The following is a 16,076-nucleotide window of genomic DNA, read 5'->3' on the forward strand; positions in this document are numbered from 1 at the left end:
AATATTTTGTTAGGAGACATCCACAAGATGGCCGATTATAAATACATGTCCTTCATAAAAGTAGTTTACATTGATTCAGGTGTCTCTTCGTTGGAACTAAGCTACTCAATGGACAACCAAACTAATGAAGGTTCAATTGCAAAAAAATACAATGTCCCATTTTGGTGCAGGTTACTCATCCTCATTCAAGCCAATCTTGAGGCCATACATATTTATTTTCCGTCATGACTGTGTCATTTATCCCATAATCTGGTCCATAAATATTGGGATATTGACACAAATGTCACATTTTTGGGCTATAAACACCACCACGATATATGTGAAATAAAACGAAAAAGAGGAACTTCAATTGACCGATTTGGATGTAAACAACCTCAAATTCAAGATGGAAGTCTGCACCAACAGCACCGAATCGAACTCACATCTTAGTTTGTGAACCACGAGATCTTGAGTTCTTGAAGGATTTTAATCATGTTACCAGGATAGACCCTTACTTTCCAGTCTTCTCTGGTGTGTAGAAGGCCACAGACACTGTTGTGTGGTTGCGCACATATCCAACTCGCTTGACGGCCAGCAGAGCTTTGTGATCGACCTCTCCAATGATAAGGAACCAGCCTTCATCTTTCACCTTGGGAAACCGTGGAGCCTGAGCCTTACTGTCCTGTTTCCTCTATTGGAATATAAACAAACCATGGCACATTAAACATCATGTTTCTTCCAGGTCATGCTAGTAAATAACAATGCTACACAACGCGGGTAGTGATGCCATTTGTCGGGAGTGGAATTGATAAGGGAATCTTCTACAATGGGGTGGGCAATAGGGGACTCCGGAGCCGTCTTTGTCTATTTATCACCACCCAGTGGCCCCCTTAAACTATAAAAAAGAAAAAGACAGAGGAATCCAAATATATTTTAGGTTTGAATGTGGTTTCTGTAGGATAAACATTTTTCTCATTTTCCAATGCTGTAAAAATATGGTGAACACATTACAAATAAATCAAATAAAAATTTTCGTCAATGAAGATTTGCATCATAGCCCGTGACACAAGGGCGGAGGCATGGCTGTTGTAAGAAGAAACAGCCTTTCATGTCCACCGTCAGCTATAAAAGTTAACACGCTGAAAAAGTGCGTCTGATGACACGTGTATCTTAGCCGCTGATATAGCTGTTGCTTATTCTGGCATATGAGTGTAAATGTGTGCGTATGTGGTCACGGTTCAATCGCAGGAGGCTGGTTGATCGAAAAATAGAGCTTTGTCAAAAAATGTTATGCTACACAGGATGCACTGCAGGGGGAACAATGTTTACGGTAATCAGGAAGGTTCATTGTGCCAATTTAGTTATTTTGGTAGTAGGCTAATACTGTACAGCTGACATTGATACAGAGAGAGTGTGTTGGCTTCTTATTTGTTGCTGCTACGGAGACATTTGTTTTTGTTCTTGTTTTTCTTTTCTCCATATGGCTTTTTCACCATTTTGGGTTGCTGGCCTCAGGTCTACATAAAGGACAAACAATACGAATGAATTGAAGCTCTTGGAACTGGCTCTCAACAAAGACTGTTTTTTGATTCCCATCCGAAGTAAAGTGTTTTGGATAGTTTCCGTACAGAACATGATGAAATCCTCAAATAAAATGTCATAAGATTATATTTTATACTGAGTGCATTTTAGGTCCCTGCTCTCAGGTTGGGGGGAGCAGAGGACTACTCCATGCAGCTCCACTGATTGTTCCTATTGTTCTGACTAACGACTGGCCTGATGGCCCCACTAAGTCATAATTAAAAAACAAGAAATTCAATCCTTCACAGATCACCTCAACTCGGTAGACATCAACATTAAATTTACTCGTGAGGACATTAAAGAGAACCAACTAGCCTTTTTGGATCGTAAAGTAATTATAAAAGAGGACAGAGCGCTAAAAACAGAAGTCTTTAGGAAAGCTACGCACACTGACCAATACTTACTTTTTGATTCTAACCACCCTTTACAACACACACTAGGAGTTATCAGAACCCTCCAGCATAGGGCTAAACTAATACCAACAAGCGTTGAAGGTAGAAAAAAGGAGTCAAAACATATCAGGAGAGCACTCACAAACTGTGGGTACCCTAAGTGGTCATTTAACAAATGTCAGAAGGAAATAATAGGGAATGAAACCAAAAATTCTGAAGATACAAAAAGGTAAATTTACTACTTACTGGTAGTGATGTGATATATCTATCTATCTCTATATATATATATCTATCTATCTCTATCTATCTATCTATCTATCTATATCTATATATCTATATATATATATATATATATATATATATATATATATATATATATATATATATATATATATATATATATATATATATATATATATATATATATATATATATATATATATATATATATATATATATATATATATATATAACCTTACATTGCAGGAGTTTCTGAAAAACTACAAAGAGTCCTTTGGCAAAACAAAATTCCTACTTGTTTCAAACCGATAAACACTTTAAGGCAAAAATTAGTGCATCCAAAAGATAGGCTGCCAAATGAAAACAAAGTAATGTAGTTTATTCAATACATTGTAAGAATGAAAATTGTAAAGAACAGTACATTGGGGAGACTAAACAAATTCTCAATAAAATATCAACATCGCAGGGATAATACTAGTGGGCCTCAATCGGCAGTACATATGCACCTAAAAGCTAGCAACCACTCATTTAACGACAATGAGGTTAAAATCTTAGCGAAGAACAAAGATGGTTTGAAAGGGGAGTAAAAGAAGCGATTTTCATAAAACAACTAAATCCTTCATTAAACCGATACGGTGGGGTGAGGTTCAATTTGGATCGTTCATACAATAGCCTGCTTAGGCAACATAGGATGAGTAATACTGATGGGGTGATACCGGTGGAAGCGGGGCAATCAGGCCAGTCGTTAGTCAGAACAATATGAACAATCAGAGGAGCTGCAGGGAGTAGTCCTCTGCTCCCCCCAACCTGAGAGCAGGGACCTATCATAGCAGAGTTCGGCACGGCCATGTCTGGACAGTAGTGATATATAAAAAAAGCAGGTATTGATTACCTTGAGTATAGTTTTTGCTTTTTGGAATGTTGCTGTGTCGATTACCATTTTGTGTTTGGGAGCCTTTTACTGAGCGAGTTGCTTGTTCTGTAGCCACAAAGGGACATATGTCGTCTTGTGCTGGTCCCAAGCCCGGATAAATACAGAGGGTTGTGTCAGGAAGGGCATCCGACGTAAAAGCTTGGCCAAAACAAACATGCGGATCAAACCTCTAAAGATGGAGGACACTGATTTGCTGTGGCGACCCCTTCAAGGGGAAAGCCGAAAGGAAAAGAAGACTACCAGTAAGTAGTAAAGTAAAGTAGTAGTACCAGTGGTAGTAAACTACCAGTAATACTTTAGTTTGCTGACGAAGTTTCTTAGATTAGAGGCGAAACGTCCGAAACCTTCAAAGAAGTACAGCTGACGGCTGAATAAACCTTTTCATCGACAAGATCAAATTAGATTTTACAGTTTGTATTTGGACATCAGATGATTTTGTTGGAACACCAAACCGTGTCTACGTCTCAACTAATTTGATGCGAAGTTGAAGAATTCTGAAGTCACCCTCCTCCTCCATGATAAAGTTCAGTAACAACACCGGATGAAATCTGCCATTAAGACGAACTGCTGGTAATCGAGTGCCTCTGGTGAACGTGGAGCAAGGTTTACAATGTCATAAAGTAAAAGGATTCTGACCAGAAAAGAAGTCCTTGCTCTGAAATTGACACCTTAAAGTGGGACTGAAATTTTCAGCTGCTCACACGGAGTCACCAAATGCCTTCTGGACAAAGGCTTTTTGGTTAGACAGGACAGAGCATAAACTATTCTGCCACCACGTCAACATGTGTGCTGAGATGAGTTGAGGCTAAGCTTCAAACAAAAGGACAGTATCACTGTATCATTGCGGCAGTAACGTCATGTTCTAGCTCTGACTGTGGCGCTAAAAGCTTGGTGGCTGAATACAGGAAAAATAAATCAATAATGACAATTATTTTGATTAGGATTAATATCGAAATTACTTTAGTGATTATTGATAGATTACAAAATGGTTTATTCATTCAACGACAGTACTTAATGGTAAACTCGACAATTCTAACCTGTCAACATAGCATCATGCCCATTTATCCTTGCATGGTGAACACTCTCCGTTTTTTGTCATATAGGAAATGACCTTGCAAATAAGGGAAATTCAAGCCTTTGCATTTCATTCTGCTACATTCTCACTGTTGATGCCTTGCAGCTTAGCATGATAATTTTCTCTTTATCACAATTATTTTTTCTTATGTCACAAATCTTGGCACTTACTGGGCTAACCTGGGATCTTAGGCAGGTTTTTTTTTTTATTTGGAAATGTGTTTCAACATCATATAGCCTCCAAGCAAGGGACATTTTGGGTTTGTAGTGTCTCCGTTTAAAATATCCACTCAATACTGACCCTCTGCTGGCCTTGGTTGATGCGTTTCAGTGACACTTGCAAAACATACTCCTGGTCAGCATGGACATCCAACCAGATGCTGGCATCCCTGAGGTTCGCTCCTGCAGAAGGCACATGGCGCTCTGTTTGTTGCTGGCTCTTCTCCCACCACCCCTTGACACTCAATGCGACCTCCAGCACTGGAAGATGGCTGAGAAAGGTCCACATCTTGCCACAGGAGAGGAAAAAAAGGTCAGGATAACAGTGTTAATGTTTCTCAACAAGGGGTGCTGCCATCTCTTCAGAAGTGTGGCGCCTCTAGGAGCACCTCATTGTGACCAAAGATGATGACTGTAAAATAACCAATCTGTCAAAATGTAGTTGAAGTAAAACATCGGGCAAGGACAGCAAAACAGCAGCTCGATAATTAAATGTCCAATGCTGAGAGGAAACAAAAATATTCAGTAAAACATCGCTCTTGTCAGCAAGCACATTGCACAGAAAATGGAAGAGAACTGTACCGGCTTTGGTCCGTTACTGAAAATTTTACTTTAAAAAGACTAAATAGTTCTCAAATCTTTCATTGACAACTGCTTCATACAACAAAGAGAATGAAGAAACAGGTTAAGAATAAATGACTGTCTGTGTCTTTGGTGTATTATTTTGTTATTTTGACTTCAAGACGGTGCCGTTCATGAAAGTGGCTGGCTTTACCGCAGCTCATATGTGTTATTCTACTTTTTCCTTTCATAACTTTGCTCCTGTGAATTGGGACTGTCTACATTGTGATACGAATAAAGGTTTTATAATAAAAAAATAACTAAATCATATTTTTCGACATTCTGAATCCTCCATGAATGCAGACAAAGTGCCCCTTTTTTGTGAATATCTGCTTGGAGTTTTTGCCCATGTTCTGCATCTTTTTTGAATACTCTGCCTTATGTATCTCACTCAACCAGTCAGGGCTTAATTTGAATTCTAAAAATCCCCTGAAGCACAGCAAAACACCGAAGCATTGGGCAGGGCTCAATAATTCCCAAATATATCTGCCTTACATAACTTTGCTGCTCATATAATTTTCATAAGTAAACATGGGGATGTAAAAACGTGTTTTTATCAATAATGGCAAGTTAATTTATTCATTTTCCGAACCACTTCTTCACTCGTTTCACTTTTGGTTTTCTATTTCACACAAAGCACATATTGAATGCAGTTGCTGAGCTTCCCCTAAAATTTCAGAGCCACCACTTCCGTTTTTGTAAGTCAATTCGTTTTGATTTAATCTCATCAATACAGGACACAAGTGTTGGCATGATGTGTATCAAACCACCACCACGGAGATGACAAAGGCATTGTAGTCCAACTTGTCGACAATTCACAAATAAAATAGTATTCCCTAATCCTTTACAAACGTCTCAGTATGCATACAAAAAAAAAAAAAAAAAAAAAAAAAAACTCACTGCTTGTCCCCAACATTGCACAATCTGTTGAACATGCAGGCGTTATCGACATGGCGCTGTTGGTCACCAGGCCATTGCTAAGGACCTCTTGCCACATGCCTGTTCTAAAAATAACCCGCCAGAGCTGGCACATTTGTTCAATGTTCAAGAAGTGATCATTTGAATATTGTCACATTTTATAATAACAAACAGACATACAAAATAAAGAAATAAAGAAATAAATAGTTTCATGTTTCATACTTCTCATGCCCGAAGACTGCTGAGATAGGCTCCAGCACCCTGCGCGACCCTAATGAGGAATAAGCGGTACAGAAAATGGATGGATGGATGTTTCATACTTTGTAAAATAAAACCTACAAAGAAATAACGTGCATTGGCATTTTAATTCAAATATACCAGTAAATAAACAACACACATTTTTTTTCAAGAGAATCGTAGATTAAAGCCCATCAATAGATTGCACCCTGTCATTTTGCAATTAAAATAAAAACATGTCAAACTAATGCAACCACTCAGAAAATCAATTGCATTTACATTATCTAATTAAAACGTGAGTAATTGAAATAAACAATGCTCATGAACATGCCGCCTATGTGTTAACGGAGAATTAAGTCCAAATCTTTACACGCGGTAGAAAGAAATATGTATATGTGCAGATGTGTGTTCTGGGAGTTTGGGGGGGGGAGAAACCCTTTCCCATTCACCAGGCAGACTATTTATGTGAGGATTACTCTCTCTGTGCATACCAGACAGGGACACTGCTGCACATCGAATTATTTAATTAGCAAGGCCACCCTACCGCGGGAGGGCAAGGGCCGACGAGTGGAGTAAAAGGTGGTGAAGGATGAAAGCAGGCCTACTGATTGGGTGAAGGAGCCGAGCCTCGGTCGCTCTCATTACTGCAGCAATCAGTGGTGCTGTAATTGGAGATCCTGGAGGGACCCTGGATCACAATGGCAAGGCTGCTCATGGCATGTCATTGCTAATAGTGTGTATGCGTGCGCAAAAGTGAGATTCACAGTCCTGACTGGTATGATAACTATTTAACTCATTCACTGCCATTCCCAAATTTATTCAGGAATTTAAAATATGACGTGGAACGTCATTCCCGAATTTGGGTTTTTCTTGTGGGCGGTGCCGATAAAGCGCTGGTGAGACCTCTGGCAATCATTTTTTTTGGTTCCTTGAGGGGGCATCATTTGCCTTTTGTACAGCCGCACACACTTGCACCTCATGTTACTCCAGAAGCAAGTAAGCTAGAAATGACCTTTTTTTCTAATGAAAGAGAATCTAAGGTTTTAACACTGTCCTAAAACTCAACATTTTGTGGATCCTGGAATTTGAGTGAAAATGACAAAAACCCTGGCATTAGAGTGGACACATTTTTGCATATATCTGGCAGTGAATGAGTTAAAATGTTCAAGTACTTACAATAAAAACACTGTATTAAGTTGTTTACTTTAATTTGCGTTCCCATGTACAGAAAAATGACTAAAGTCATCAATTGAATGACTTGAACTCTGTGGTACTTTGGACCATGTAGACATTCTGAAGATGGGTGGAAGCTTTGCTTGTAGCAAAGAAAACGCTGCAAGTTACCACCTGCCATGATGTAATTTGACAAAGAGTCTGAACATGTTCAATGAGATTTTGATAGTGAAATATGCAATAGAAATTCAACTTCTATATTTGAATGCACATTTATGACTGAACATTTTGGTTAGATTCTGATAAGATTTGACAGAAAAATAAACTGTTTGTCAATCATAAAAGATGAAGGTGATTTGTCATTTTGGCAAACATCAGTGGAATCAGTCTTGAAAAAATTGAGTATAAAATGTTTTTATGACTTGAAGGAAGAAGGGCGTGGAAAATCCTACTGGACCCTCCGCATCCTGCCCACCACCTATTCCAGCTTCTCCCCTCAGGCAGGCGCTACCGATCCATGCGCACCAAATCCAGCAGACATTTGAACAGCTTCTTCCCCCAAGCCATTAACTCTCCAAACAGTAACCCAAATAGAACTGTATAGTGCCTGAATTCTTCTCATAATGATATTAGTGCAGCATGTTCTACCGGAGACAAATTCCTTGTGTTTGTCCTACATACTTGGCAATAAAGATGATTCTGATGATGTAGTTCCGTGGATATGTTGTTGAATTCATCTTAGTTTTGATGCGGCATTCACTTCCTTTTTAACCAGGTCTCAGATTAGACATGTGGTTTTAATACCAATAAAAATATTTTAATGAGGGTATTTATAGATACATTATAAGTTATGGTTGGAAACAATCTTTACCTGTGTAACATGACTTGAAGGGAACTCCTGGCCAATAATTGCTGTAAAAATGCTTTCTTTTCCACTGCAGGTAGCTATCAACTCAGGAAGTCCTTCAATTGGGCCATTGTAGCATCCTGTGTTTTCCTTCTCTTTCCTGTTGGACCATTTCCTAAATTTCATGAATCAGAATGATCAACATTACAAGACAAATTCACATAAGTCGTCACACAAGGGTCAGGTTTTAAAGACAAAGGCCTCATTCAGCAGCACAATTGATAATAAAGCTGGTAAAACCATTGGTGTTAGGCAACTCATTAAAAAAACAACTTAAAAAACATAATTCAATGAAATCTCTTCTCCACAGTTGAAAAACCATTATGGTTATTGCCTGTTCAATTAGGGCGCATTTGTGACACCCATTAATGACGTGATGTCATCCTAAGTAGATGTACTGTATCCATAAAATGAAGAGATTGAGCAGTGATTGTCTCATTGCCCGAAAACTTTTGTAACCGTCCTTCAGTCTCCTCCGGTGTTATGCAATAGTGCAGTGACGGCTAAATTAATAATACGAACTCAACATTAGTGTTGAACTCATTCGTAGCCATCCCCAAATCTATTCGGGAATTAAAAAGTGTGGTGTGGAGCGCCGTTCACGAATTTGTTCGGGTTTTGGTTTTTCTTGTGAGGGATGCCAATAAAGCACTGATCAGACCTCTGGCAATGTTTTTCCCTTACACGAGGGGGTAGCATTTGCCTTTTGTCCATGTTAGCGCTTTGTTATAGCTTTAGCTGTTGTTAAAGCACTATATAAATCAATATGTACAGTACGTATTGCATTTTGTACAGTCACCCCCGTTTCAAGCTCAGATAACTCCAGACCCATATAACGTAGGAATTAACTCTGTTTTTCTGATGAAAGAAGAGAATCTAAGGTTTCTTACACTGACTTGAATGTTTATGTAGTATTAAAATCAATATTATGTGGGTCCTGCAATTTAAGTGAAAATGACAAAAACCCTGGCACTGGAGTGGACACATTTTTCCATATCTTTTGACAGTGAATGAGTTAAAAGCTCTTTCGGTTGTGCTCCTGCTTACATTTTCAAATGAAAACAATGTTTGAATTCCTTTCAGTCTAGGTTGAAAATGATATTTTTCTCAGCTTGTGAGAGGTCATGCAATTTCTTACTGTTTCTGTGAACAAATTGTTCATTTATTCACATTTGAAAGAGATATTCGAAGCAGAGAAAGAATATCTATCTACAAGAACACTTGTTTGAAAATGTAAGTTCACTTTACTCGACTGGAGACAATAATGAAAACATCTAGGTTGTATTGATTATTACTTGTAACAAAAGTGCAGTGCAGCATTTGTGTTGACCTTACATGGTATTTTCATGTGTGTGTCACTGTTTGTGTGTGTGTGTATACACGTTACATTTTTACCCCAACTCTTGTAAGACAGGTGCACAATATTATTGGTAGATGTGGAGTATGTTGGGAAGTAAAGGTTCAATCAGAAATACATTTTAATTGATTTGAATTGATTTAAAATATTTAATATTGAAATTTAGATGACAAAATGATCTGAAATAATAACAGTCAACTCTGTTGTATTTCTTTTCACGTATCATTCTGTCGGTAACAAAATACAAATATTTCATTTAACAGTCAAAAATGTTGGTTAATTTTCAGAATACTCCGGTGCTGTCAACGATTACCTGAACAAGTAGAGGTCTTGATGCTCCACATGTGGCAGAGTCAGTAGTGAAGAATCATGCAACCAGCGGCCTTGCACAATCATCTGCACCAGGTTGCAGATACTTAAAGATGTAACAAGCCAGCCTTCATTTGCTGCTACATCAAGCAAAGCCTGAGTAGACAAGACAGGAGGTCATCATATAACATATGGGTAAAATATTTATTCATTTTCCAAGTCCAGGTTGATCTTTGTACTCTCACACTCTCTCTCATCTTCTCACCTTCTCATCTCACATGTCATGGAGAGGATGGGGAATTGCATACCCCCTGACAGGTAATAATGAAGACATTTAAATACATTTAACCAATATAAATCTGATATTGCTTTTGAAATGCCGTTCAATAGCCCCCCCAAAAAACAGCCTATACCAGGGGTATAGGCTCCATTTCCAACAGAGCTTGGGCGCAATCTTCTGCATTTTCTGGGTGCTACATTGCTGTCATTGACGTCTCGAATTGATATGGGAGGACTCCTTGAATCAATTGCAAACATTTATGTTTTCCTCTTCATAACTATTTGAATCATATTCATAACTGGATGGGTAACAAGAAAACATCTTCTCCGAATCTGAAGCCATTGTTTTGATTCTCGAGCAAGGCAAGACGTCTTGGCGTGACGTCACGAACAAGGGGGTGGGACCTTCTGAAACTGGCCATTTCCGGATTCATTTTGAAGTCATTTTTATTGGTGTTTTTCATTTAACTAAAAATATCAGCCTGCCTGTTTTGGGTATTTTAGATGCTATAAAACGTTTTTCTGATGTCAGTGGGAAACACAAAAAAATTGTGCCGGTTGTCCTTTAAATGTAGTGTGTACAAACCTCATAGCACAGTAAGAACCCAATTTATTAACTGTCTTTCAAATGTGAAAAATATCCCTGATCAGTTAATAAATTTGTCTCAAGGAATATGGCGTTTACATACTATTTCGCAGATACTTGGAGGAGGAAATGGAAATAGATTAAAATAACATATGCACTGTGATTCATCAAGATTGCGTCTTTTTTTAATAAGTTTTCATTGAAGCTCCATCCAAACTCCTCACTGACGCCCTTGCCTTCACGCGCAAACAATACACGTGTACCGTTGCCGAGCACACAGACATAGGCTACCTGCAGTGAAATTTGCATACTCGGCACGGCAGCCAATCAGAAGCCTGCTTCTGATTGGCTGATTGAGTCCTTTTTTTCCTTTAATGACATTATTTTTGTAACTTTGAATGACACTTGCAGCCTCAGCAGGTGTTTTGTGAGCTCCTGAGAAACAGCTCCAACTGTTCCTAATTTTCATGGTACAGTACTTTCTTTCATCAGATGGCAGGTTTCTGTTTCTTCAAAAGATCTTCAATAGGATTTTGATCAATGCACATTGAAGGTCTCTCCAGAAGAGTCCAGTGTTGTTTGGAGAGGATTGGATTTCACTAATTAGCTCTCCCAAAATAAATAACTCATCATGTTGAAACTCATTTTACTATTTGTTTGAGTTTTTGATTATTTCCTACTTGGTTTAATGATCTGTAACATTAGTGTGATACAGATGAAAAAAAAGATCTGAATCATCAGAAAACAGAAAGGGGCTGTAGAGCCAATCCCAAGTGGAGACAGAAACAAATCCCCATATCTATACTCACTAGTCTGGCCAATCCCGACAAGTATACAGCCTTAGTATAATCCTGGACTCCACCGGCTTATTATAGTCACACATTGAATCATTCACTAAATCCCCTTTGTAGCCACTGATCGACAGAATGCCGCGAATTATCCTCAGATTCCTTGGCTCGACTACTGAGCAAATTATTGGAACAGCTCCAATGTATAGAAACCAGCCACATCAAGCTCTGGCAGCACATCAACCCCTCTGTCTTCTGCCCTCTAAATACCCATCATATTTCCTCAAACCTTATGTACTACTACATTTACACTCAGACCATTGTGAAGCTGAGAGAAAATGGAAAACGCACGTGGAAGATAATTCAGAACATTAAGCAGCACAAAAGGAATGGCATTCAAGAAGTTGCGCCTGGTATATCAATTTTTGAGAGCTGTATAAAACATACTCAGCAAAATTAGCGAAAACAAGTGCAAAGCTCTGGAGACAAGGTCACACTGAACAGGAGTACAGAAGCTAAACTGAAAGATACAAACCACCCTTTATCAGGGCTAATAAGAAGGCTAGGCTGGAATTTGTCAAGAAACAAGAGAAAAAAAAAAAAACGTCTTCAGACTGAGCAAAGAAAACACCTGCAATTTTGAAGCAAGAACCAAATTGATCGAAATATTATCCAAGATGTACCGATCACATGATTGAAAATGTACACGGCAGATACAGTTCAGTTGAGAAAATTGTAGACAGCGTACAGTTGATGAATGTCTTGACTCACGAGCCATATATGGCTCTTTTGATGATTGCATCTGGCTCGCCGATAAAACTAAATACATATTCTCACTTTTCGCTGTTCATTTCTTGTTTTGGCGGCAGTTGGCGGAAAGCGCAATTTCTATTGGATGATACTGACCTAGGTTAGCTGAAAGCACAATTTTGGTTGGATGATACTGACCTAAGGGGGCTATTAACGGTCAAAGAGCAATTTTGATCGGAGGATACTGACCTAGGTGGCCGTTGATGTCGAAACAGGCCCCTTTTAAATAAGCCTGACGAGTTAAAAAAAAAATGATGAGTATCGTACACTTCAGGTTGAATGGACCGAAGGATTCAACTTTGTGGAGAGAAAAGGTTCTGCTGTGATTCTAATTTGCAATAAAACAATACCATGACTGAAACAGTCAAATATTATTGGCACTTTGACAAGCCCCATGCTAACGTTAGCATCAATATACTTCTGTGAAAGACAGCAGAAAGCAAGTCTAAACTGTTTGGGAATACTTTTGCGACCTTTCATGAACTCTGATGGAAAAAAAATAACATTCTGTACGTGCCAATCAATTGCAAATATTCAACACTCAGTAAAATGTGTGCGTTATTGATCAGCCTGAATCAATTTAATAAGATTATAACTTTATACATACGATCCTGCGGCATGTAAATTGTCTCCTTGCGTTCATAGAAATAGTATCGTAATAAGCAGTACTATCGATATAACCGATATCGATATAACGAGACTTTACTGTATATGTGTTGTATATAGGACTCGCCATAACATACCTGACAGATTCGAATGGCATTGTCCAGAACGGTCTTGGTATCAGTTGAGTAGTCACTGCACGGTAATTGGGCATGGCTGAAGTAAGCCTGAAGCAGTAAATGAGTTTTAGTGTGGGCGCTGTCGTAGGAGTGAGGGTTGACCTTCAGGGGAAGCTGCTGAGCCAGGCTGCTGTTGAGTTGGTCTTCATTGTGTCTCACAGGGAGCTCGGCATACTCCTCTGCATCCTGTGTCAAACATGAACACAGATCAAATAAGGCAGTTTTTTTTTCTTTTTTGAAATTCAAGCAGCCTCTTATATATTCCTAATGGAGAATACCAACACGTGACAAGATCTGTTGTGAATTTCCACGAATCCCAAAGGTCATTGTATTGTTTGTTAAGAATAAATGTTGCTGAGAAATATTTTTTTCCAAAAGAAACAGGCCAACACACTAGAAAATACAACAGAAAACACTTTTGATACACATGCAAAGCTCAATGCGTCTGTGTAAGCTCTCAGTCGTACAGGAGTGGTCCATCGATGAAAAGGTTTCTTCAGCCGTCATCTGTGCTTCTTTGAAGGTGTCAGACCTTCCGCTTCTTATCCAAGAAACTTCGACAACAAACTAAAGTCTTACTGGTAGTTTAGGACCTATACAGTGAGACCTTGGCTTACGAACTTAATTGGTTCCCAGACAGAGTGTGTAAGGCGAAAAGTGTGTATACCAAACAAAAATTCCCATAGGAACCCATTAAAATGAGAATAATCCGTTCCCAGGTCTCCATAAAATATAATTTTCAACTAAATAAGCCTTAAAACTACACACAACATACCTTATTCTATGTATAATAAATGTGCTATTGTATTATAATGAAAGAAATACACTGCACTGGATAATAAAGTCACTATTTACCTTTGTGATGGTCGTTGATGGCTCTTAACCCTTTACAGTCGATGGGGTCATATTTGGTACACTAAAGATAAGTGCTTATAGATCTAAAAAATTAAAGGTATCAGTTCAAGTTTCGATTGGAACTGATGCAGCACAAGTTACATGTCCCTTTAACACAGGCTATGCCTTTAAGAGCGTCAGTGACACCATCTCCTTCTTGCTCAACACAACGTGCGCTCCTGCATCTTCAAAGCTCCTTCTACTTCTCGTCACGGATCAAATATCACGTAAGTATATGTTGTGACGATTTTATTAGCTATTCAGAAGAGGTTTACCTTGATACTGAAATGCATAAACTCACGCTAACTTCTAATTTAACTAATTTCTCCACTGCGAGACTAATAAAGGCAAATCCAATCCAATCCAATCCAATCCAACTTTTATTTTTATTTACCAAGAAATATTAAAAATAAGTGGTGTCTAAAAGATGGAACATTCGGTGTGCTAACGCTAGTTTCATGATGATATTGTTGATCCTGACTGGGTACCCGATGCGAATAATTGTAAGTGAATGGTGCGTTTTACACTAATAGCTGTACCTCATAGCTTTGCATTCTCAATATAATTATTGAAACGGAGGTCCATATGTTTTTTTGTTATATCCTAAACAGAAATTAGAAAACTTAAAACATTTTCATCATAATGTCTGGTACAAATTTAACACTTCCTATTTCCAAAAGACCGTGAAACATGGTAGGAGCAGGTACAACACTTACAAGTTTCTGTGAAAAAAAAATACAGGAAAAGCTAAAAGTCTATATTTTATTTGGGGCAAATCAAAGACAGCAAAATTACTTCTGAAGGCCTTGAGGACATTAGATTGGCATGTCAAGTAAAATCATCTGAGAGAAAGAATTTGTAAACAGAAAATGTAGAAATGATTGTTTTGAAGAACATAATAGGTTGCATTTCCACTTGTGTTATGTAAGGTTTTGTTGCCACCTAGTGGACAAAATAGTGCATTTCACATTCTCAAATATGGTACTTTGACTTGAAGATAAAGCATCTGAAAGGACTGAAATTCTGTTTGTGATGTAATGTGAGGAAAGAGATGCCCATTTCGCGGTAAGATCAGAGCATTGAGATCAAATGGTTAGTTTGGTATAGTTTTTGCTTTTTTGAATGTTGCTGTGCCCATATGTTTTTTCTAAAATACCAATGTACTGTATATCTTTCCAGATCCTGATGAGAATGAAATAGATGACCATGTTGATGAAGACATTTTGGCATCGGACACAGTCGTGACTGTTGCATTGATGAACTTCTATCACTATTCAAATATTTTCAAAGGATTTTTGAGGAAAAAATGATGGTTATTATTGTTGAACAGTCGAAATTCTATGCAATGCAAAATAACATCAATAAACCCCTGTGTCTCGCCATGGAAGAGCTTGAGAAGTGGCTGGGATTGATATATTGTTTCTCAATCTCAAAATGACCGAACACTCGGATGCTTTGGGCTTGAAAGCTATCTCCACTAACTGATTATGCTGCAGAATGTACTGTATGTCAAGGGATTGCTTCGAAATTTTAAAAAGGAACTTGCATATAGCAGACAACACAAAACAAGGAACTCGGGGAAGCCCAAATTATGATCCCTTGCACAAAGTAAGGCCAATGATAAAAGTTTCAAGAATTACCCAAGTCACAGCGTTTGTCAATTGATGAACAAATTGTACTCTATGAAGGTAGATTTACACTCAAGCAGTATCTACCAAATAAACCAATGAACTGGGGGTTCAAGTTGTTTGTGCTGGCAGGTTATGATGGCTACATGTATGCATTCCATATACAGGAACGATAGATCCAGTCAGTGACTCCAAGGTTCCCGATCTGAAAGTGACCTCAAATGTTGTGCTCCATTTGGCTCAAAACATCCAACCAGGAAACAATCATCGATTGTATTTTGATAATTGGTTTACATCTATCCCCTTACTCCAACATTTGGCAACAAGAAAAATCTGGTGTTGTGGCACAGTGAGGCTCAATCGATTGT

At 38.3% G+C, this 16,076-nt stretch overlaps 1 protein-coding gene across 1 annotated transcript in view; it reads right to left on the reverse strand.

The window, feature by feature from the left end:
- ascc3 (activating signal cointegrator 1 complex subunit 3) overlaps nucleotides 1-16,076 on the reverse strand; it is a 116,266-nt gene that overhangs the window by 194 nt on the left and 99,996 nt on the right. Inside the window, 5 exon segments of the mRNA XM_088998470.1 lie at nucleotides 495-670; nucleotides 4,502-4,708; nucleotides 8,240-8,390; nucleotides 9,946-10,097; nucleotides 13,148-13,372. Coding sequence (XP_088854596.1) covers nucleotides 495-670; nucleotides 4,502-4,708; nucleotides 8,240-8,390; nucleotides 9,946-10,097; nucleotides 13,148-13,372 — 911 coding nt within the window.

Source organism: Hippocampus bargibanti, linkage group LG06 (assembly GCF_051943395.1).
Source record: "Hippocampus bargibanti isolate YZ-2025 linkage group LG06, ASM5194339v1, whole genome shotgun sequence".
In the NCBI taxonomy this organism is placed as follows: Eukaryota; Metazoa; Chordata; class Actinopteri; order Syngnathiformes; family Syngnathidae; genus Hippocampus; species Hippocampus bargibanti.